A 22,632-nucleotide genomic window follows, 5' to 3' on the forward strand; every position below is an offset into this window, starting at 1 on the left:
TGAGAATATGCTTCTATGAGTGTAATATATCATAATCTCTTCTCCACATAGTACCTGTTCTAGCCTCATTTGTTGTAACAGGTACTTGACCATATCTAGTTCAAAATATTGATATAATCTCTAGATCACGTCTTGGAACCTGAGAATTGTAGGCAAGTCATCGGGAGGTATTTTGGCAGAAGTGAGAGAATTGTGTGCTTTGTTGTCTTCAGAAACAGAGTGGGGAATTTTGTCGAACACATGGTGTGCATAAGCTGGTTTCAGCCTCTTTTTATGGGTTATCAAATTATCGCCATACCTATTACATTGCTGCACAAATGCACAATGGAGAAGATTAACCTAAATATATGAGTGCAAATGTAACAGATACAAAGCGAACAATTCTACAACTATATCTGTTCCAATTCAATTGAGTGGATACAGATACAAAATTACTAAAAATAATGGTGAAATTCAAAAACAAATTACTTGATGTCCATAACAGCAGTCATCTTTGAAGGAGATCCTGAACAACACAAACCATCACAAAAAAGCACAAAAAAGCACAAAAAATAATAAGAAATAAGATTATTATATACTGTTATCAGGACATCGGTATGCAAATTAATTATGTTTCAAGTTTCAAAACGTTGTCCTCTGGAGGCCAGATATATATGTAAATGGCTTTCAGTTTCACAAGTAAATTAAGATACGTTGAACCCAATTTCACGCAGACTGAATGAGAAAGTTGTAAGTGAGCAACCATTTCATCAAACATCCTCAAACCATGTACCATGTGTGTCATCCTGGCTGCAGGTATTTGTTCGAACACCTTTCGTACTGTAATAGTATCTCCATACCAATGTCACCCTCTTTGAAAAAACCATGGATAAGAGTTGCAACAACGTAACTCTCAGTGCTGTACTTGATCAAATTAAAAGTGCATCCCCACGAGAGACATTTTAGCAAACACCTTATTGCAGATGAAAATAAATCTGCTGTAATTCTTGGGGAATTACAGGACCCTGTAATCCCAATCCGAACCGTTGGTCTTTCTCGAGATTTGTGCATGAAAACTTACTTTTTTTCAAAATCTGTGCAGAAAATATTTGAACGGCTGATATTGAAATTTCAGGGCCCTATAATTCCTTCCGGAATTACAGCAGATTCGGACTCATTGCAGATAAGGTGTTTGCTAAAATACATCTCATGGGACTGAAAACTGAGAGGCGGCTCTTCTAGAACCGTACCAGGTTTATGGTGTTTGAGCGGAGATCCCAGAGCAACAGTAATTTACTTATTTGTGGAAGCAACTGATTTTGGGCCGTATGGCCTCTTTAAGCCCAAACAAAACCCAGCTTAGCTGGCGCCAGCAATATAAACTCATAATTTTTCCCTACAGCCCTCATAATTAATTTTCTTTATTTTTTCCATATAGCCCTTTGCAAAAGGTAAAAGAAAAAAAAAACTACATTTTTGCCGAAAGACAGATGTAAATGCCAAAACACCCCATCAAATATTGCAAAACAACTTTTAAGGAGAAGTCCAATGATTTAAATTAAAAAAAAAAAACAAATAATTCTGGAGAAAGAACTCACCAAATACTTACCTTTTAAAGAGTTATTGAATAAGAAGAAGAAAAGAGCAGAGAGAAATGGCCGGTCAAGTCATCATCCCTTTTTAAATTCGGAAAAGGAGTCCCTGATATTCCAAGAGCATTTGATGAGGTACTGGAGCTGGCCCTTGCAGAATTACTTATCTGTGCCCTTGTTGTATTACTTGTTGAGGTACTGGAACTGGCCCTTGTTGTATTACTTCTTTCGAATGGCCTCGATTTCATAGAAATCCTCATCTAGCTTCATCACTTGTCGCAGTAAAGGACTAAGGGTCCCCTCATCTGTTGCTATGATAAATATGCCTCGATCGGTTGGCTTCTTCTAATATTCACAGATTTTGATAGATGCAGTTCCTTGAGAGGACCCTAAGTCAGTTACTGGAGGTTGGTGAAACAGTAAAATAGTTGGTCTCTTCAGGGGAAATAAATCTGCTACGATTCCAAAGAATTGTAGGAACTCTGCTTTTCTAAATCCAACAGTTTTATCTGTTTTGAGATTCGTACATAAAAACTAAATGTTTTTGAGATTCGTGCATTCTAAAATATTAATGGTTGGATTTGAAAAAATAGGTTCCTATATTTTTTTTAAATCGTAGCAGATCTATTTCCCTCTTCAGGGGATGATTTTGATTTTGTCTCACCTGACCTGCCTTTTCCTCACAAGGTTTGTCCTGTTAAATTAAATAAAAGTTACAGTTTAAGTTGTACTGAAATGAGAACAACTGATTTTGGGCCTGAATTGGTGAACCTTCATTTACTTATCTGTGCAAGCAACTGACATTGGGCCTAATTGCCTGTTTAAGCCCAAAAAACCCAACTTAGCTTAGAAGGCCGCTGCACTATGAACTCGTAATCTTTCCCTTTATCCCTCATATATATATTTTTTTAATTATTTGTATATGGGCCTCTAATATGATAATTGTTTTGGATATTTTTCGGACCAATTACTATGATTTCGTTGATATAGTTTTTCTTTCTTTCAAATAAGAAAAGAAGAGTGTGAAATTGGGTTTTAATTTTACAGTCAAATTTTTATTTTTTATATTTTGATCCCTCCTCTATTTTTCTATTAGCTAATTTCTTATTTTATGAAAAATAGGAAATATAAAAATTGTTTTTTTTTTTCGAGAGATGAATTTGATTCGCTTACCAATGTTCTTTCATTCTTCCACTATTTTACTCTTTCACTATTAACCGAATAGGATTAAAATAGTGAAAAATTAAAATTTATTCTAAATTCCACTTTTTTTTTATAGTTTGGCGGCCGAAATTCATCCTAATTTCAATGCTTCTCATGCCTTCAAAATCCAAGTTTGTAAATCTTAAACACCTCCCAAATTTAATATTTCATCCTAGTTATAGAGGCATTTGAGATTATCTTATTTTTTAAATTTTAAGTATATTTTTATTATTTTTTTTGAATTTTTATATTTCTATAATTTTTTTCTGTAGAAAACATTATTTATTTATTTTTTTAGACGAGGAGCAAGTGTCTCCCGCCGTATGTATAGCACAGTGGGGTTCACAACTTTAAGGTCCAGATTTATTCTCAGTCGGACCAAACTCAATCCAATGCCTATTTAGACTAAAGGGGTCCCTTTAAAATCCCTGTCAGATTGAAAGAACAGTCTGGATCATCTCATTCTACATAACAGTGCTTTTATAGTAATACAGAGTTCCCTATATATGTTACTCTGCCACACCACCACTTGTATCTTTTTTTTAAATTGACACGATCATATCTTGTAGAGTGTTTTTCTTTTTTTTGTTAATGTTGATTTTTGTATTAATTTATGATGTCTACGACAGTATATCACTTAAATTATTTTTTTTTTGTTTGACAAAGACCTGTAGGCTCTCCCCTCACAGCACAACGCATACATCAAGTATATATATATTTCATCTCACAAGTGAAATTCGATCATGTTCTACCACAAAGGGTTATGTCATTACTGCTGTGCTATGTAGCGGTGACTTCTTATATAAATGTCATTATCACTTAAGTAATTAGTGACTTTTTTTAATGTCATTTTTTTTTTATTTGACAAGGATGAAACGTTGCTATGCATTTAATTTGTCCCTTGTGCTAATTGTGAAGTATATATATGTCATTAATGTAAAGGAACCATATATTTGATTGCTTCAGCCGCATGATTCCTTCCATTTCATCCCAAATTTTCCACCATCTTTCTTATCATTATAAAAATTGTTACTTCTATAATAAAATAAAAAGTTCTTACGTTCTACTCTCTCTCCCCAATTTGCGTCTATTCATTTGTTTATTCATTTTTTAAATTTCTTTTACTTACTTCAATGTGGGCATATTGGTCTAAACAAGCCAATTGCCAACTAAGATTTTGGACCATTTGCCCATTTGCACTTTATTTTAATTGTGTTTACGTTTTCATGACAGAGATTTGAACTTCAATTATTGTAATTAATTTAGCTAATGTTTGACGTCAGAATGACAAATCCCATCTTTTTCCATACCAGCCAAAACTGGCATGGCTTAATTCTCTAGAGTACCATTAGAACATATACTTTGAATTAATAAATTATTGACACTTACATTTGGGGTCCATCTCTCCTGTACCATCCAATCCCTCATGTGGACAGCATCATTTATTTGTTTTTGTTTTTATCCATAAAACCCTGAATTAATGATGTATAGGTATGAACATTTGACCTAAAATTTCACAAGCCATAGCCAAATTCCCAACTTTGCAAAATCCTCCTATCATGGTTGTGTATGCTTAAAAATCCTCTCGGACATTTCATTAAGCATTACATAGGCCTCCTTCATTCTAAAGCTCCCACATAAACCGTGTATCAAGGCATTGTAACAGGAAACCTGAGGCTGTAACTTTACCAAAATATCCTTGGTTTTACTTATGAAACCATATTCACAAAGAGAAGATTTTACCAAAAAAAGTCTGAGTTTCCCATCCGATTCCGCCCGATTCACCCGATTCGATTCCACGGTGAAAAGACTGATCCTGATTTCGATTCCGATTTTTCTTTCTATGATCTTTGGTTCATATTTGGATATAAAAGTGTGGCTATAGTACTATGCATAGTGCGGATTGGTCTGGACTCTGGATCAATATTTCCGTTTTCAAGGTCGAAACAGTTGATCTGAACCGGTTCAACATTATCTCCATATGAAAATGTACTACCATACTGAATTTTACATTTTTTAGCATATTTTTATTGTTTTATTATTATTTTAAATAGATAGGATCACTACTTTTGAATGTGTTTGCTTCTCTTTTGAACAAAGGCTCGAATATATCTGACAAAAGAAAATCTTTGCATACCTTTACATGGAAAAAAAAATAATAATAAAATAATAATCTGACAACACAGAGAACACCCTGATATAGCTGGTTTAGGTTACATTTTTCATCTAGAGATTTCAGCTCTCAAAGGAGAGCAATAGGAGGGAAGTTACGAAGGAGAAGACACGGATTAGATCAAATTGGAGAGCAAGGAAAGGAGGAGTAGAGACATCCAGAGAAAAAGGTGCTTTATGAGATAATGTCAGGCATGGAGAAGGAATTTGGAAGTTGACTCAGTCAACGAACGGAAACAAGGGGAAGAGATCCGGGCACCAAGGTCAGGCATCCGGGTAGAATTTTAAAAAGGAAATAGAATCGCTGTCACTGCAAGGTGGGCCATAAGGCGTCTGAATTGGAGGGCCCTTTGAAAGACAGAAATGGAGGCGAAGAGAGGGAGTTTGTTGAAGGCATCTCTTTTTTGAGAGGATTTAAATTCAAATGCTTCCGCTTTTCATTTCTCATCGTATTTTATATTTTTTATTTTCAAAATTCAAACAGTCAATCTAAATCATTTGATATAATTTTTGTTTTAAAATATGCTTGGAGACCAAAACTTATATTATTTTTTTCTAATTTTTTTACCATTATTCAGAAATGTGGAAAATTATTGTTTCTGAATAGTTCAAAACCTGTGATTTTGTATCTATCTAAAAAAATAAATAGTAAACAAAGATATATCATCAAATTTTATATCAGCTAGAGTTGTGTTCCGAATTTCACCAGGCAAACAAATATATAGCTGATGGCGTAAGAAAAAATATACGGAAAAAAAGCTCAAGCAATTTATAAATAAAGCATTAATGTATGTTTTTATTTTTAGAAGAAAAAAATTAATATTCTAAAATAAAGAAAGTTTTCTAAAAAAAAATTATTTTACATCCAAAAAAGTTTGAGCACAAATAAATACTTTTTTCAAAACATTAAACACATTGAAAATGTAAAAAAACCAAGATTTCTACACAAAGAAATTAACAAAAGATAAAAATATCATTATTTTAAAATTCTATTACAACTTAGGCATATCAAATATATATTATTTGAGTAAAAAAATATGGCATAAAATTCATTTGAGTAAAAAATTAGTTGAAAGTTTGATAGTTTTGAAGTTTAAAGTTTAAACGTAGAATTTATTTCTTCGAAGTACTGTATTTGACTATTTTTTTAGAAACTTTTTCTGATGTGAACTTTGTTGTCAAACATCTAGCAGGTCAGGACTAAAAGTACTATTTCCATTGGTAATAATTCGCATTTTTTTTGACATTTTCAAACCGAACTCCGAATAAAACGCAAAAAAACGTATAATTGTTGCACTTAGGGGCACCTTTAATTGCTCAAAAACTGAAATTAAATTGCAATTGAAAGTAAAGAGATGAGTTTAGAGAAATTTGACACGCGGGGTGATAACGGAGTTCGGCAAAACAAAGGCCTACATCTTCGGGGCTTCGCAACCTTGTGAGGTGCGCCTTCCTATTACCCAATACGAAAGGATTACAACTTGTGAACCGTTGAGCCCTTACACACCAAGCGGGAAGTCAAACGGCCAACTCAAAGAGATGAGAACAAGGTCTCGATTGTCTAGGAACAAAAGAGAAACACTCAATAGATCACTCTAACCTAATCTATATCAAGATTAGTGAAGTAGGTTTGAGGTTGCTTGAGGGATTTTGAAGTTTTAGGCTCTCACAACAATGGAGTATGCTAAGCTCTCAGAAAATCACTTTTGAATTAATTAGGGTCGGCTGAGATGATTGAGAGAGGAACCTCACTAATCTATTTATAGTGTCAGCTCAAAAATGAGCTGTTTGGACTAAAACGTTATAACGTTTTAGTTCAAAGTGCGATTTAGGGTTTTAATTTTCTGACAGCTCAGCAAAACCATTCAAAAACGTTACAACGTTTTATAAACGTTACATAACGTTTTGTTCTGTAAAATCTTGATCAAAAACAGGAATTGTTTGAAGCTCAGATTTAATTAAAACGTTACAACGTTTTATACTTGGCTTTTACATTGGCACAAACAATCATAAAACGTTATAACGTTTTCACAAAACGTTATAACGTTTTCACAAAACGTTATAACGTTTTCACAAAACGTAATAACGTTTTCACAAAACGTTATAACGTTTTCACAAAACGTTATAACGTTTTAAGTCGTTCAGTAGTCCTGTATGTTAGCATATTTTCCATTCCTGAAACGTTACAACGTTTTATGAAAGCGTTATAACGTTTTAGGTTATTTCTGAGTTTGATCAACAACTTTCTTCAGCGTTTTTGATAGGTTTAAAACGTTATAACGTTTTATAAATGTTACCAACGTTTTTACTCTGTAAAAACAGCCTCAAACTTATTTTACCAAGCTTTTGATTTACACTTTATATTCTTGATAAAGGTCTTCATGATTTCTTCTGTACATCGCAATTCCAACTCTTCTTGAACCTTCATAATCTTAAAATAGAAGAAATCGTAAAATTCAATAATTGTATGTTTTTGCAAATTAGTCAAATAGACGAAAATGATTATTGTACGAACAACAATAATATGTTTTATTCGTGAACAAAACGCATATCACGAATTATTCGCAAGGAAAATGCAAAAAAAAAAAAAAAAACGCAATTTTAAAAAAAAAATTTGAAGGTTTTTTTGTTTTGCTTCCTTGTTGTACCGAAATTATTCTCGAATTATACTCGAATCATGAACTTTTAATCTGGCCAAATCGAACCTAAACTATTCATTTGTCTGTATGATTGGTATTGCCTTACTATAATTTCTGGTAGAGTGAAGACTGCACACAATCGTTGTGATTCTGAGTGGAAAACTGGAGGTTTTGGATCCTCAGCCATCTAATCACATCAGATTAGATCTGAAACGTTTGTTATGTTTAATCAGGGCCGGGCCTCGTGTTGCTTGGCACAAAAAAAAATTGATCTTGAAAATTAATTAATAATTAACAGAAATTAGTTCTATTCACACTAATTAAATTGCTCAAAATTAGTTCATTGTTTTAGAAGTGTCTTCAATTTCTAAGAAATGATTTCCAGTTTTAACATTAAACTAGGAAATATATCTGCTGCGATTCCAAAATCTCTGCAATCTCTGCCATTCCAAATCTCTCTCTCTGCCTTTGTTGATACCATGTCACAACTTGATCAAGACATAATCTCTTTAGGGTACGTTTGGATGAAACAAGGAATAAAGCAAGAATAGAGCTAATCTCAAATTTGAGAATAGTAGTTAACTCAAACTTTTGGTTGGGTTAGTAGAATAGTGAGCTAATCCATATAAGACAAATAAAAAATAGTTGGTTAGTATTATTCTTGCTTCATCCAAAATCGAATAGCTCAAAGGAATAGTGTTATTCTCGAGTTAGTGCTATTCTTGCTCCTTCCAAATACACCCTTTGAGAATATGCTGTTGGAACCTTATTGTTACACATAAACAATTCAATTCTATATGCCACTATTGATCTACCTATGCCAAAATGGCCATCATGCAAAATTCATCAATTCTTAGGGAGCAGACACAATACCTGACCCCATTAGCGTACTTATGCAAAGCTTCTCTCAAAAGCGGTTGATGAACTTGTAAGACAGCGGCAAGAAAAACTTCGTGCCGATGTAGAGGTTGAAGCGTCAGCGGCCTCCTTAGTGGTAGGATAAAGCCTTCCAAAGCTACAAGACCGCCCTTGTGAGATCGTGTTCACAATTTCTTAATGATCTCACCTCTCTATTCTTTAATGGGGAGAAGTAGAGAAGGTTATAGAATTGACTAGATGACGGCTAGAAAATTCTACAACTTTTCGTATATCCTTGTGCTTTGGGGACCAACCTATTTATAGAGAGGAGGAGTTGGCATATTGCCAAACCCTAACCCTAAACAGATTTTCTGGCCTTATGCCAACTTAAAGAAGGTATTTTGTGCTATTGCATCAAAAACCGTGCAGTCGCATCAAAATCCGTGCAGCTGCTGAAAAATCTGTTTCCTTAATTGCAAATCTCAGAATCAGTCCATCAATGATTTGATTTTTGCCTAAATTGTTCTACACATTTGTGGACCACATCCTAATGAATATATTGATTGTCTATTTCTTTATTTGATCACTTTAATTGACAACCATATATGACAGTAAACAATGCATAATTAGATTACATATATGCTCAATGTTGGCATTAAATCCAACGAGGTTGGCAATAAATCCAACAATCTCCCACTTGAGCAATATGTTATGACTTTTTAATTCTGCATTGTGTTCCTTATGTGCGCACGTTTCTTTACTGTCTTCCTTATATATTCCCAAACCAATTCGGTCCATCAACTATATCAGTAAAGGACTAAAGCGGCATTCGTCGCATTAATTCGCAACTAAACCCTCAATAATCACATCACTAATACAGCTGAATGACATGAATCATGATGTGGATGTGTAGCATAGAAATTACATGCAATTGTGATCTTACATGCCTATTTCTAACTTGGTCTCCTACTTAAATCTTGAAACTGAATTTCATAAATTAACTTAATTAGAGGTCAAACATAAACAAGAAACAGAATGTCAAAACTTCATAATATATATAACACTTGTTACATGTCACAAGTTACATATCCAAAATTACAATGAAAAATAGAACATTAAATTATAAATCATAGACTCCCACTAAAACTGAATATCCTCAATAGAGATTACACCCATATGAGCAACATGCTCTACAAATTTTGCCGGTGTCAATCCCTTAGTAAGAGGATCTGCTAACATAGAGTCTGTTCCTACATGTTCTATTTTCAATTGACCATTCTGTACTCTTTCCTTTACAACTAAGAACTTGATGTCGATGTACTTAGACTTCGACGAACTTCGGTTGTTATTTGCGTACAGCACTGCCGAATTGTTGTCACAGAACAATTGTAGTGGTCTCTCAATGGAATCCACCACTCGAAGTCCAGTGACAAAATTCCGTAGCCAAACACCATGATTTGATGCCTCATAGCATGCCACAAATTCTGCCGCCATGGTGGAAGATGCAACAAGGGATTGTTTTGCACTCTTCCATGAAACGGCTCCTCCGGCTAACATGTAAATGTAGCCGGATGTCGATTTCATGCTATCTTGACATCCTCCAAAATCAGAGTCGGTATAGCCAATGACCTCTAGCTTCTCCGATTTCCGATACGTGAGTATATGGTCTTTTGTTCGCTTCAGGTACCTCAAGACTCTCTTGGCAGCTTTCCAATGATCTGGGCCTGGATTTGACAAGTATCTCCCTAGCATGCCAGTGATGAACGCAATATCCGGACGCGTACACACTTGCGCATACATGATGCTCCCAACGACTGAGGCATATGGATACTGTAGCATTACTTCCTTTTCTGAATTGTTTTTCGGGCATTGGTTTAGACTAAACTTGTCTCCCTTTGCCACAGGGGTATTTCCTGGTTTACAGTTCTGCATACCATATCTTGCCAAAACCTTATCGATATAATTCCTTTGGGATAATCCTAATATACCTTGGGTTCTATTCCTCAGTATTTCTATCCCTAGGACAAATGATGCATCACCAAGATCTTTCATCTCAAATTTTTTCGCCAGAAAGTTTTTAGTTTGTTGCAACATACTTATATCGTTACTGGCAAGTAAAATGTCATCAACATATAAAACCAGAAACACAAATTTACTCCCACAGAACTTGAGATATATACACTCATCCACAATGTTAGACTCGAATCCAAATGAGACAATCACATTGTGAAATTTGTAATACCACTGACGAGACGCCTGCTTTAGCCCATAGATGGATTTTTTAAGTTTGCATACCATAGGCTTTGCATCTCCTGATACATAGTTTTCTGGTTGCACCATATAAATTGTTTCTTCAATGTCACCATTAAGAAACGCAGTTTTAACATTCATCTGATGAAGCTCCAAATTGAAATGTGCCACTAATGCCAATATGATTCTTAAAGAGTCTTTCAGTGAAACCGGAGAGAAAGTCTCTTTATAATCAATGCCTTCTTTTTGAGTAAAACCTTTAGCGACAAGACGTGCCTTATATTTCTCTACATTACCCTTCGAGTCCCGCTTGGTTTTAAATATCCATTTGCAACCAATGGCTCTCTTTCCTGCTGGTAATGAGACAATTTCCCAAACGTCATTGTCTGCCATAGATTTTATTTCCTCATTCATGGCAGCGGTCCACTTGTGAGAGTTAGAGCTTTCCATGGCTTGTTTGACATTAATGGGGTCATTGTCTAACATGCCAACATCAAACTCATGCTCTTGAAGGTATACTACATAATCCGAAGATATTGCAGGCCTTCTCTCTCTAGTGGACCTCCTAATTGGCTCTTCTAAATTTTCCTGAGGATTTCCAGCATTGTCTAAAAGAATCTGACCTACAACAGCATCTTCCAAACCTTCGTGCGACCTTGAGTGGCCTGCACCCGTCTCTGTATTTTCATTTTGTGCTGTTTCATCTTGTTGAGTTTGAGTTTCAATAATGATTTCATCCGTAATGGTGTTTTGAGTAAAACTCGGATCTATATCCACAAAACTCGCAACACCTAATGGAATATTTGCATATTCCTCTTCGAAATCAATTATTTTCTCACCCCCCACAAACTCAACATCCTCGAAAAATTTTGCATTTCCCGTCTCAAATACATTATGTTCTGTAGGATTATAAAATTTATAACCCCTTGAGCGCTCGGCATACCCAATAAAATAACAACTAACTGTCCTTTCATCCAGTTTCTTTTCGGCAGGTTTGTAAGGCCTTGCCTCAGCTGGACATCCCCATACTCGCAAATGACCTAAACTTGGCTTACGCCCGGTCCAAATCTCGTATGGGGTTTTGTTAGTTGCTTTAGTGGGTACCCTGTTAAGAATATAAGCTGCAGACTTTAAGGCCTCACCCCATAGATTATCTGGTAAAGTAGTACGACTAATCATACTCCTTACCATGTCCTTAAGCGTTCTATTGCGCCTCTCAGATACTCCGTTCATTGCTGGCGAACCAGGCAATGTGTACTGAGGGACAATTCCGCATTCATCTATGAACTGAGCAAAAGGCCCTCGACGTTGTTTACCTGATCCATCATATCTGCCATAATATTCTCCACCACAGTCAGATCTGATGGCCTTAATGAGTCTGTTGAGTTGTAGCTCAACTTCCGCCTTGAAACTTTTGAACATGTCAAGGGCTTGAGCCTTTTCTTTAATCAAATATACATAGCCATATCTCGAATGGTCGTCTATGAAAGCAATGAAATAACGGTGTCCATTTCTTGTGGCCGTTGGAAACGGACCACAGATATCCGTATGTATCAATTCTAAGACTTCCGAACACTTTCTAGCTTGATTTTCCTTAAGTTGGTTTGTTTCCCTTTTATGCAATTTACACAATCATTAAGATCTGAGTAATCTAAGGGTTGAAGAATTTCATTTGACACAAGGCGTTTAATTCTTTTTATAGAAATGTGACCTAATCGCTTGTGCCATAATGTGGCTGAATTCTCATTTGTTAATTTTCTTTTCCTTGTATCTGTTTACAAAGCCTCAATGTACGAGCTATTTACATCCAATGTGTATAGATTATCATAAACAGAAAGAAAACCAGAGCCAACACACTTTGAATCATGAAACAAATTAAGTTTTCCATTACCAAAATTACAAGCAAAACCATGCTTGTCCAAAGATGATACAGAAATTAAATTTCGTCTAAAAGACGGAACAACAAAAGTTTCATGCAAATCCAAATAAAAGTCTGATTTTAATAATAATCTAAATACTCCAATAGCTTGCACTTCCACCTTGCTACCATCGCCCACAAAAATGAATCTTTCATCATCACTTGGCTTCCGGTAACTTTGGCAGCCCTGCAAAGATACACTTATGTGAGTAGTTGCTCCTGAATCTATCCACCAAGTGTATCTAGATACAGAAAACAAATTAACTTTTGTACAAACCAAAGCAAGAGATATACCTTTCTTAGCACGCCATGCGTGGTAAGCCTGACAGTATTTCTTCTTGTGTCCTGCTCCATTGCAGAAGAAGCAAACCGGCTCATCAGATTTTGCAACTGACTTGCCCTTATCCGGTTTGTTCTGCTGTGTAGAGACTGCAGCTTTAGTATCCTTTGACTTGTCCGGTTTCTTACGCTTGACTCCACCCTTAGTCTTAGAGGTAGTAGCAACATAGACATTTTCAGTCTTATCCCGTTTCAGCCTCTCCTCTTCCTCCACACAGTGTGAAATCAGCTCATTTATTGTCCATTTATCCTTCTGACAATTGTAGCTGATTTTAAACTGTCCAAAGTGTGAGGGAAGAGATATCAACGCTAGGTGCACCAGAAGATCATCAGAGATCTCCATCTTTAGTGCCCTAAGCTTAGAAACGACATTAGACATCTCCATGATGTACTCTCTAATGTTTCCTTTTTCCTTATATTTCATTGAGACTAGTTTTGTCAAGAGTGTTCCTATTTCACCTTTCTCACTCTTGACAAATCTTTCCTCAATGTCCTTAAGGTAGAGTTTAGCACTCAAAATGGACTCTGAAATAGCGCCCCGAAATACCTCTGGAATGGACCGTTTCATTATCATGAGACTCATGCGATTAGACCTGTCCCACTTTTCCTTTTCCTTCTTTTGATCAGAAGTACTTGCATCCGTAATAGTGGGACAAGTTTCTCTAAACGCAAGGTCCAGATCCATAACACCGAGAACTATCATTAAGCTCTCCTTCCAATACTTGAAATGGGTCCCATTCAACATAGGCATATCCTTAAGACCTGTAGTAATGCTAGCTGATTCACAAAAAAAAACACACCATAAACACGATTTAGTCTTAATTCTGAAATTTTAATTTATAAATTATTAATTCTAGTAAAGGCCATAATGCTCAAAAAATATTTGATAATTTTCCCTTATTGTCACAACGCATCCGAATTTCACAACCAGGTAAGTTCCCAGGTAAGTCAGGGATCACAAGGATTCGCTTCAAATTCCGACTTGCCTAGACAGAACTTGCCTTGACATTGTTACGTTCATAGTGTTGCAACTTGCCTTAATAAATCACCAAATATTTTATGAGTCTTAATATCATCATAAAACCAAAGTATCGGTTTCCATTAAGCGGCTACCTTTGGGTAACGGGTCAATTTCTTATGATACTTTGGCGCAATAATAAAGTACTGATAACCTAGAACATATCGAACAACATGCCTTCCTTTGGGCCGACAATGTTGACATATGTGTAAAATTTTGGTCATCACTATACTTTATTATTACTCACTTGCACAATTAATTTTTATAACCATTACCTTCCTTTGGGCCGATAATGATTACATCCATTAATTGTACCTTAACTTTCTTCATAAAATACATTTGAATTAACCTCATCAAAAGAGGTACCTTTGGGTACAATTAGGAATCAATTAATTCAAATCCAAATTACATATCTCTGTGCCTTTAAAAGAACAATAATTTATACCATAATTATATAATCTAAATGTGCAATCAAACTAACGCAAAAGGAAAATTGCTTTACAATAATTTACAGTTTCCAAAATTTGGCTTTACCAAAATAGTCAAATTATTGCATACTTGTTGTGGTCTAAAAAAAATAGCAGCGGAATACTTAAAAAACTTGATTTAACATAATTACTTTACTATGTTATAATCAAAATAGAAATTTCAACATAATTTGACCCGAATATAATTCCAAAACTAATCCAGCCGAATCATATAATCCATAATATGCACAGTAATCAATAAATCCAGAATATCCAGCCGAATCAAATAAATCAATAAATCCATAATTATTGCATATTTTGATTTAGTAATAAAATTATCCGAATTATTGATTATAACATAGTAAAGTATTTTTGTGATTATTGCTCGGATGGCATAGTAATAAAAATAAACAATTTCAAAGCAATTGAAAAATCAACAATCAATTGTTTATTCTCTAGATAAATCCTAAACAAACAATCCAATTTGGCATAGGAGTGGCTCTGATACCACTTGTTGGAACCTTATTGTTACACATAAACAATTCAATTCTATATGCCACTATTGATCTACCTATGCCAAAATGGCCATCATGCAAAATTCATCAATTCTTAGGGAGTAGACGCAATACCTGACTCCATTAGCGTACTTATGCAAAGCTTCTCTCAAAAGCGGTTGATGAACTTGTAAGACAGCGGCAAGAAAAACTTCGTGCCAATGTAGAGGTTGAAGCGTCAGCGGCCTCCTTAGTGGTAGGATAAAGCCTTCCAAAGCTACAAGACCGCCCTTGTGAGATCGTGTTCACAATTTCTTAATGATCTCACATCTCTATTCTTTAATGGGGAGAAGTAGAGAAGGCTATAGAATTGACTAGATGACGGCTAGAAAATTCTACAACTTTTCGTATATCCTTGTGCTTTGGGGAACAACCTATTTATAGAGAGGAGGAGTTGGCATATTGCCAAACCCTAACCCTAAACAGATTTTCTGGCCTTATGCCAACTTAAAAAAGGTATTTTGTGCTATTGCATCAAAAACCGTGCAGTCGCATCAAAATCCGTGCAGCTGCTGAAAAATCTGTTTCCTTAATTGCAAATCTCAGAATCAGTCCATCAATGATTTGATTTTTGCCTAAATTGTTCTACACATTTGTGGACCACATCCTAATGAATATATTAATTGTCTATTTCTTTATTTGATCACTTTAATTGACAACCATATATGACAGTAAACAATGCATAATTAGATTACATATATGCTCAATGTTGGCATTAAATCCAACGAGGTTGGCAATAAATCCAACATATGCTGCTCTGAGTGTAATCATAATCTCTTCTCTATATGGTACCTTTTTCTAGCCTTATTTGTTGTAATAGATAATGGACCAATCTGGTTACTGATATGTTACTCCGTACCATCCTGTCATCTGTTTGCATAAAAAGTGAGGTTATATCCATAGAAGGCAAAATCGGCCGTTCCAGACCGGAATCGAACTATACTGATGCGATTTTTGGCCGAGTTACACGGTAGGCAATTTTTTGTCAAATTTTGGCCGAAAACGGTCCTATTCCAGTCAAATTACGGTTGAAACGGTCTCATTCCAGTCAAATTTTGACCGAAACAGCAGATTATGAAAAATATTCAAATTAGAGAAGTTGGCGCGTGAACCACTGTACTTTACACTTCTTTGTTTTATTTGAGCACATCTTGACATCTTAATTCTTAACCTGTGAACTTAGCAGTTGCTATTTTTCTTTTCTTTCGCCTCCTTGTCTCTCTTATCCATTCCGAACTTTTTTTTATTTCTGATTTGTTTTTATTTTCATCATATTTCTTCTCTATTATTTTCTAATATAACGAGTCTTAGTATTTCTCTTTTTTGTTGTAACTTTTGTTAATTATTAATTTCTCATTAGTAAAAAAATATCCCCTTTCTATTAATACAAATGATGACAAAGTGATCCAGCCATCGCGACATAGTTTTTGGCGATAAAAGAGTGTTTTGAGTTGTAATGCTTGTGTTTATGAATTATTTGACTGTAATTATTTGTCTAAACATAAATTACTGACAAATTAATTTTTTATTAATTTTTTCCTATTTTTATACTACAAAACAAGTTTCCGACAAAAAAATCCGAGTTTCCGATCCGATTCAACTGATTTCTACCATTTTACCCGATTCTGATTCAGATTTTTCCTTATAGGGTTATATCTTTGTAAAATTAATATCTCAAACATATTATGTTCTTGAAGTTTACCTGATACGATATTATTTTCAATAAACTATCCGTATCTAAAGCGAATGGGAGTTTTTTTGTTAACAACCAAAGCAATCCGTCCGTATTATGTTTCTGTTTTGCTGGTTGTACTTCAAAGACATAACTATAAATATTTATTATTCTTATATTTATAAGATTATTCTTGAATAAAATGTTAAGGAATGTCTCTTATATGAGAAGTCATGATTTCGAAATTCCTTTGTTTCAAAGGTTGAAACAAAGAATCTTGGGTCACTTGACCCCATTACTCATTTCAAGAAATAAATTACTACTGGTCCACATACTCGCTTCATTACATCATCGTCCACATGAATCTTTTCACCTCTTTACTTGCTAAACTTAGTAAGCACTACAAAACTATGATCTGGGCTACATCTATTAAACAGTAAAACAACTAAAATAAGAGAAAGTACATCAATAACACTGATTCATACCATAGCTTTGAAAATCAAAATCGATTACTTGACCGTGGAATTGGATATGGCCGAATAAAATTTTGAGTTTAGATCAGAACCGTTCTAATTTTGGAGCTAGATACTGGTCAAATTTACAGATCTTAATTTGTTCCAATCAGTTTAATTTAAGTGCTATTCATTGACACAATTAATTCTTTTTTTAATATAATTGATTTCTTTAAAACTAAAACCAGCACAATATGTAACGTACTCGAAGCTTAGATATCCAATAGCAGAAGACAACAATATACAATAAGGGCTGCATATAAATAAATCAGAGAGGGAACAAAGTGTCAACAGAGTCCATTAATTACAATTTCAACTACAAAATGCTAAACATCATTAATTGTGGTACTTAGGGAAGCAAATATCTAGCTGGACGACAAACATGGATACAATAGCAAACCAAACAAAATGAAAACAGAAAAAGAAAAGGAAAATTAACAATATTACGGGCCTATTAAGAGAACAAGATTGCAAATAGTAAACAAATCAAAACTAACAGCTAATTATTTCATTGGTTTGTGATATCCATAGATAGCGTAGAATGTCTGAGCTACAGAAAGAATTAGCAGGAATCCAGCTGCGAACAGTGAGATGCGTGCCCATGGGTTACTGAAGTATTTTTGTTGAAAGCTTGCCCATCTACGGCGCCGACTTGAGCAGTAGTATTCCTGGACATCCTTATACAAGCCGGAGAAATGATTTGTATTGTAGTCGATGAAACAAAAGTTACCTATATCATTGAAGAAAGTGGCAGCCTCCTCATGGCTCTTCTCGATCAGTGTGTTATAGATAACACCGCATTGCTGAAGAAACATCACATCGTTTTCTGAATCGATGAGTGCATCCATGAGTTTCACGTAACAGCTAAAAATTCGCATGCAGGGTAAGATGCAGTTCTCAAAGGCAATGAGATTTATTAGCAAGTTTTTCTGCCTTGTGTCAATCTTCAGGCGTGGCATCCCAATGATGCCTTTGGGTTTGGAAAAAGTAACAATGAAATGACCTTTATCTTTAAATTTCTCGAATTCTATACCTACCATCTTGTTAAGTTCAGTTGCATTTGCTATAACCTTTGGTGCATTATTTGGTGCATTACTTGAGAGGTGGATTTCTGCCAAGGTAGGTTGCTCCTGCTCAAAACCATATTTTTCCCTCTCACATAGATCTCTTTCCAGCTCAGAAAGTTTCTTAGACATCTTAGGTGACAAGGAGCATCGCCAATAAAGGTCGAGCAAATGAGCTGCTTCTTCACTAGACTTCATGGCTTCATGATTGATTGTCCATGGCATATCCAAGCATATAAACGGTTCAAGAACAGCATTAAAACTGGTGAATGATTTGTTGGACATAACGGGGAAAAGTAATTCATACACCTTTCTGATAAAAAACAGGGGAATTTGATTTTCCAATATAAGCAAGTCAGATCTTATATCTTTTATGTTCACATCTAGGAAAGCCATGCTCTCCTGTACCGGTTGAGAGAGAGAGAATTGTTCGGATAATAAAGCAACTGTCCATAAATAGTATCCGAACAAAATCATCATCATTATGCTTAAACTTTTCTTTATAGTAAGCACGAGCTTTCTTTGCCGATTCCATTAATATAGAATGAGGAATATTGATTTCCCCATTCCAAGATGGCTCGTCAGGCACATTATAGATGGACCGGCGGCAGCGTGGGGTCCCTGCTTCCAAAGGTCTGAGATGGTTTCTCTCTCTCACATTATTTTTCTGCTTCATTTCAATTTCTGGTATGCACTGGCGTTTTAAATATTCCATGCGTTGGAGGTTTTTTTGTCCATGGTAGTACGGGCCAATAGAAACTAACTTGGGCTGAAAAACCTGTTCATGATAGTATTTGATGGGAGCTGGGGCACGGAAAATAGAATTTATTGGCCATTGGGTTCTTTCCACTCTCTCCGGGTCCTCTGCTGCGGCTGATGTCCCTTCGTTTCGCACGGCATCTGTGGCTGATGTCTCTTCGATCTGCATTATTTCCCCACTCTCCATGGATTCTGCTGGGACTGGGAATGATTGCCATTGAATCTGCAGGGAACCTGCGCCTGATGTCCCTATGATCTCAGGGAATTGTTGGTATGGTAGGTATGGGTATGGTCCAAAAATATAATGATAGAGGTTAGATACGGGTATGCCTTCAGTCACCATGGCATCTGTGTCTGAGGTCACTTCGTTCCCTGTTTGCCCTGCTGCGGCTGATGTCCCATTGATCTGCAGGGCTTCTGCGTCAGAGGTCACTTCAATCTCTGTTTGCTCTGCTGCGGCTGGTGTCCCTTTGATCTGCAATCTTTCCCCGCTCTCCATGGACTCTGCCTCTGATGATGACGATCTGGAATGTAGGAATGGTAGGAATGGTATTCTTTTAAAAATATAATGATAGATGGCAGATGCAACCGTGAGCTTTGCTGTTGTTGTGCCTTCGGTCAGCACGGCATCTGCATCTGAGGTCACTTCGATCTCTGTTTGTTCTGCTGCGGCTGAGGTCCCTTTGATCTGCATGGAATCTGTGTCGAAGGTCACTTCAATCTCTGTTTGCTCTGCTGCGGCTGATGTCTCTTCGATCTGCATTCTTTCCCTGCTCTCCATTGACTCTGCATCTGATGATGATGATTTGAAATGTATGTCCTCTGCTGGGGATGATTTCCCTACAATATGCAGGGAACCTGCGCCTGGTGTCCCTTTGTGCATGTATGTTTTTCCATTCTGAGAATACAGCACACAACCTCCTTTTTGGATCTCCCGAGAATCTGCATCTGGTGTTGCTTCGATCTCCGTATCCATTTGGTGTGAAATGTGGATATGATAGAGGGTATTATTTTGTTATTTTAGTGTTTAGGTTTATTTTGTAGTTTCATGAACATACAGTTGGGTGGAGGAGGGTTTTGATAACACAGTACTACAGTAGAGCTATAAAAGAGCGATCAAGGCAATAAATGCCATCCCTCAATGTGACACATGCAGATCTGCATTAATTAATATTAATTAGAGAACCAGTCCGCTAATAGATGACCCCATGCATCAATCATACATCCATTGATAACAGTTATAGTAAAAAAAAAGGGAAACAAATCCTCTGCCCCCACAAGTGTAAGATGAAATCTGATCCATTGAATTGTTATCAAAATTCGTCTTAAGAGATATCAGACATTAAAGTCGTGACTCCGTTAATACCCTTAATTGAACGAGAAACTCCGTTAATCTATATTCAACGAAACATAATTATGTATAATACCAGTTATTTATGCATTCTTTAAGCAAATAATAAAACAAAAGAAAATTACAAACTAACAATACCATTCAAACCCAAGATTAACGACAGTATAACTTTAATCAAAATGAAAACAGAAAAAGAAAATTAACAATATTACAGGCCTATGAAGACAATAATATTGCAAAAAGTAAAAGAATCGATATTAAAATTAAGCCTCTCAAAAAGATTTAATCAACTTTAAAATTCAGGCATAATCGTTGAGTTGACTAAGATATCTTTTTACATTGAAAAATAACTAAATTTGAGAAAAGGAGAGCAAACCTGATGAGCGGAGTGGTGCGCACTTCCGTAGAATCAAAGAAGACGAATAGGGGCGCACTTCTGTTGAATCAGAGAAGACGGAGATGGGGCATGTGTTTAGGAATGTTTGGATCGACTGTTTGAACTTTGAAAATATAAAAATCGAAGTGTTTGTTCGATGGCTTAGAAACAAACGTTTTGATATATATATATAATTTGGCAACTCTACTTACATAAGCATATGAGGGTATATACTTATAAGTCATTTTTTCATTTTCAAAATTCAAAAAGTCGATCTGATTGAACAGTTATATGTGATTTCTATATTGAAATGTGCTTGGAAACCAAATTTTATATTTTTCTGAATTTTTTTACTATTTATTAAGTCACTTTGAAAATCGTTGATCCAACGGTGACTTAACAAACCAGTAAAATCAGAAACCACCGTTGAATCAGCGATTTTCAAAGTGGCTTAATAAATAGTAAAAAAATTCAAAAAAAATGTAAAATTTGGTCTCCAAGCACATTTCAATATAGAGATTACATCTAACGGTTCAGATCGACTTTTTGGATTTTGAAAACAAAAAAATGACTTATAAGCATATACTCTCATATGCTTATGTAAGTAGAGTAGTCAACCTCTATATATATATATATATATATATATATATATAGAGTACGGCTAACGCGCTTCCTCTAGCATATGGGCCGAAATGCTTCTGGTGAAAAGTTGAAATTTCAAAATCCAAAAAGTCGATCTGAACCGTTCATCTTCTTCTCCATATTAATATCTGCTTGGAGACCAAATTTTACATTTTTCTGAAATTTTTTACTATTTATTAAGCCATTTTGAAAATCGCTGATCCAACGGTAGCTTCTGATTTTTACTGTTTGGTAAGCCACCGTTGGATCAGTGATTTTCAAAATGGCTTAATAAATAGTAAAAAATTTCAGAAAAATGTAAAATTTGGTCTCCAAGCAGATATTAATATGGAGAAGAAGATGAACGGTTCAGATCGACTTTTTGGATTTTGAAATTTCAACTTTTCATCAGAAGCATTTCGGCCCATATGCTAGAAGAAGCGCGTTAGCCGTACTCTATATATATATATATATATATATATATATATATATATATAGAGAGAGAGAGAGAGAGAGATGGGCTATGTACATTACAATGCATAGTCATTTTTGTGCATTGAACCATAAATCACCGGATTCGAAGTCCAAATGACCAATCCAAACCGTTCATCTTGTTCTCCATATTAATATGTTCTTGGAGACCAAATTTTACATTTTTTGGAAGTTTTTTACTATTTATTAAGCCACTTTGAAAATTGCTGATCCAATGGTGCCTTTCGATTTTACTATTACCGTTAGATCAGCAATTTTCAAAGTGGCTTAATAAATAGTAAAAAAATTCCAAAAAATGTAAAATTTGATCTCCAAGCACATATTAGCATGGAGAACAAGATGAACGGGATCGGCCATTTGAACTTTGAATCGGTAATTTATGATCAAATACACAAAAATGCCTATGCATTGCAATGTACCATAGCCCATCTCTCTCTCTCTCTCTCTATATATATATATATATATGTTACCTAAGATAAAAGTGATAGCTTCTAGCTTTGGTGCTACCAATTCGTTTTTGCGGTTTCAAATTTCAAATCGTTGATCTGAAGTGCTCAACGTGCTCTTCATATTAAAATGTGCTTAGAGATCAAATTTGACATTTTTTTAAATTTATTTATTTTTTATGGATTTTTAAAAAATCATTGTTTTTCAATTTTTTAAAATTATTGTTTTGAATAATAAAAAAAATTGAAAAACAATGATTTTTTAAAAATCCATAAAAAATAAGATAATTCCAAAAGATGTATAATTCAATCCCCAAGCACATTTTAATATGGAGAACGAGTTGAGCACT

At 35.1% G+C, this 22,632-nt stretch overlaps 2 protein-coding genes across 2 annotated transcripts; both read right to left on the reverse strand.

Annotated features, from left to right (window-relative positions):
• Nucleotides 1-12,536: 12,536 nt before the first annotated feature.
• LOC144553709 (uncharacterized) lies at nucleotides 12,537-13,636 on the reverse strand. Its single transcript, XM_078301915.1, has 2 exons — nucleotides 12,906-13,636; nucleotides 12,537-12,798 (listed from the first exon to the last, which is right to left on the reverse strand). Exons 1-2 carry the CDS (start codon nucleotides 13,633-13,635, stop codon nucleotides 12,770-12,772), a joined length of 759 nt encoding a protein of 252 aa, XP_078158041.1. The 5' UTR covers nucleotide 13,636; the 3' UTR covers nucleotides 12,537-12,769.
• A 4,040-nt stretch (nucleotides 13,637-17,676) lies between these two features.
• On the reverse strand, nucleotides 17,677-18,522 carry LOC144553808 (UPF0481 protein At3g47200-like). The gene has a single exon (XM_078302001.1). The coding sequence runs from the start codon at nucleotides 18,520-18,522 to the stop codon at nucleotides 17,677-17,679; it is 846 nt and encodes a 281-aa protein (XP_078158127.1).
• Nucleotides 18,523-22,632: the final 4,110 nt, after the last annotated feature.

The sequence above is a fragment of the Carex rostrata genome, chromosome 5 (assembly GCF_964058835.1).
Source record: "Carex rostrata chromosome 5, lpCarRost1.2, whole genome shotgun sequence".
In the NCBI taxonomy this organism is placed as follows: Eukaryota; Viridiplantae; Streptophyta; class Magnoliopsida; order Poales; family Cyperaceae; genus Carex; species Carex rostrata.

Excerpts from the sequence above, each read along its gene's own strand:
- LOC144553808 (XM_078302001.1), bottom strand. The coding sequence starts at position 18,522 with ATGTCCAACAAATCATTCACCAGTTTTAATGCTGTTCTTGAACCGTTT.
- LOC144553709 (XM_078301915.1), bottom strand. The coding sequence starts at position 13,635 with ATGGATCTGGACCTTGCGTTTAGAGAAACTTGTCCCACTATTACGGAT. Across the intron at positions 12,799-12,905 it reads CGCATGGCGTGCTAAGAAAG|GGCTGCCAAAGTTACCGGAA; the intron begins GTATATCTCTTG and ends GTATCTTTGCAG.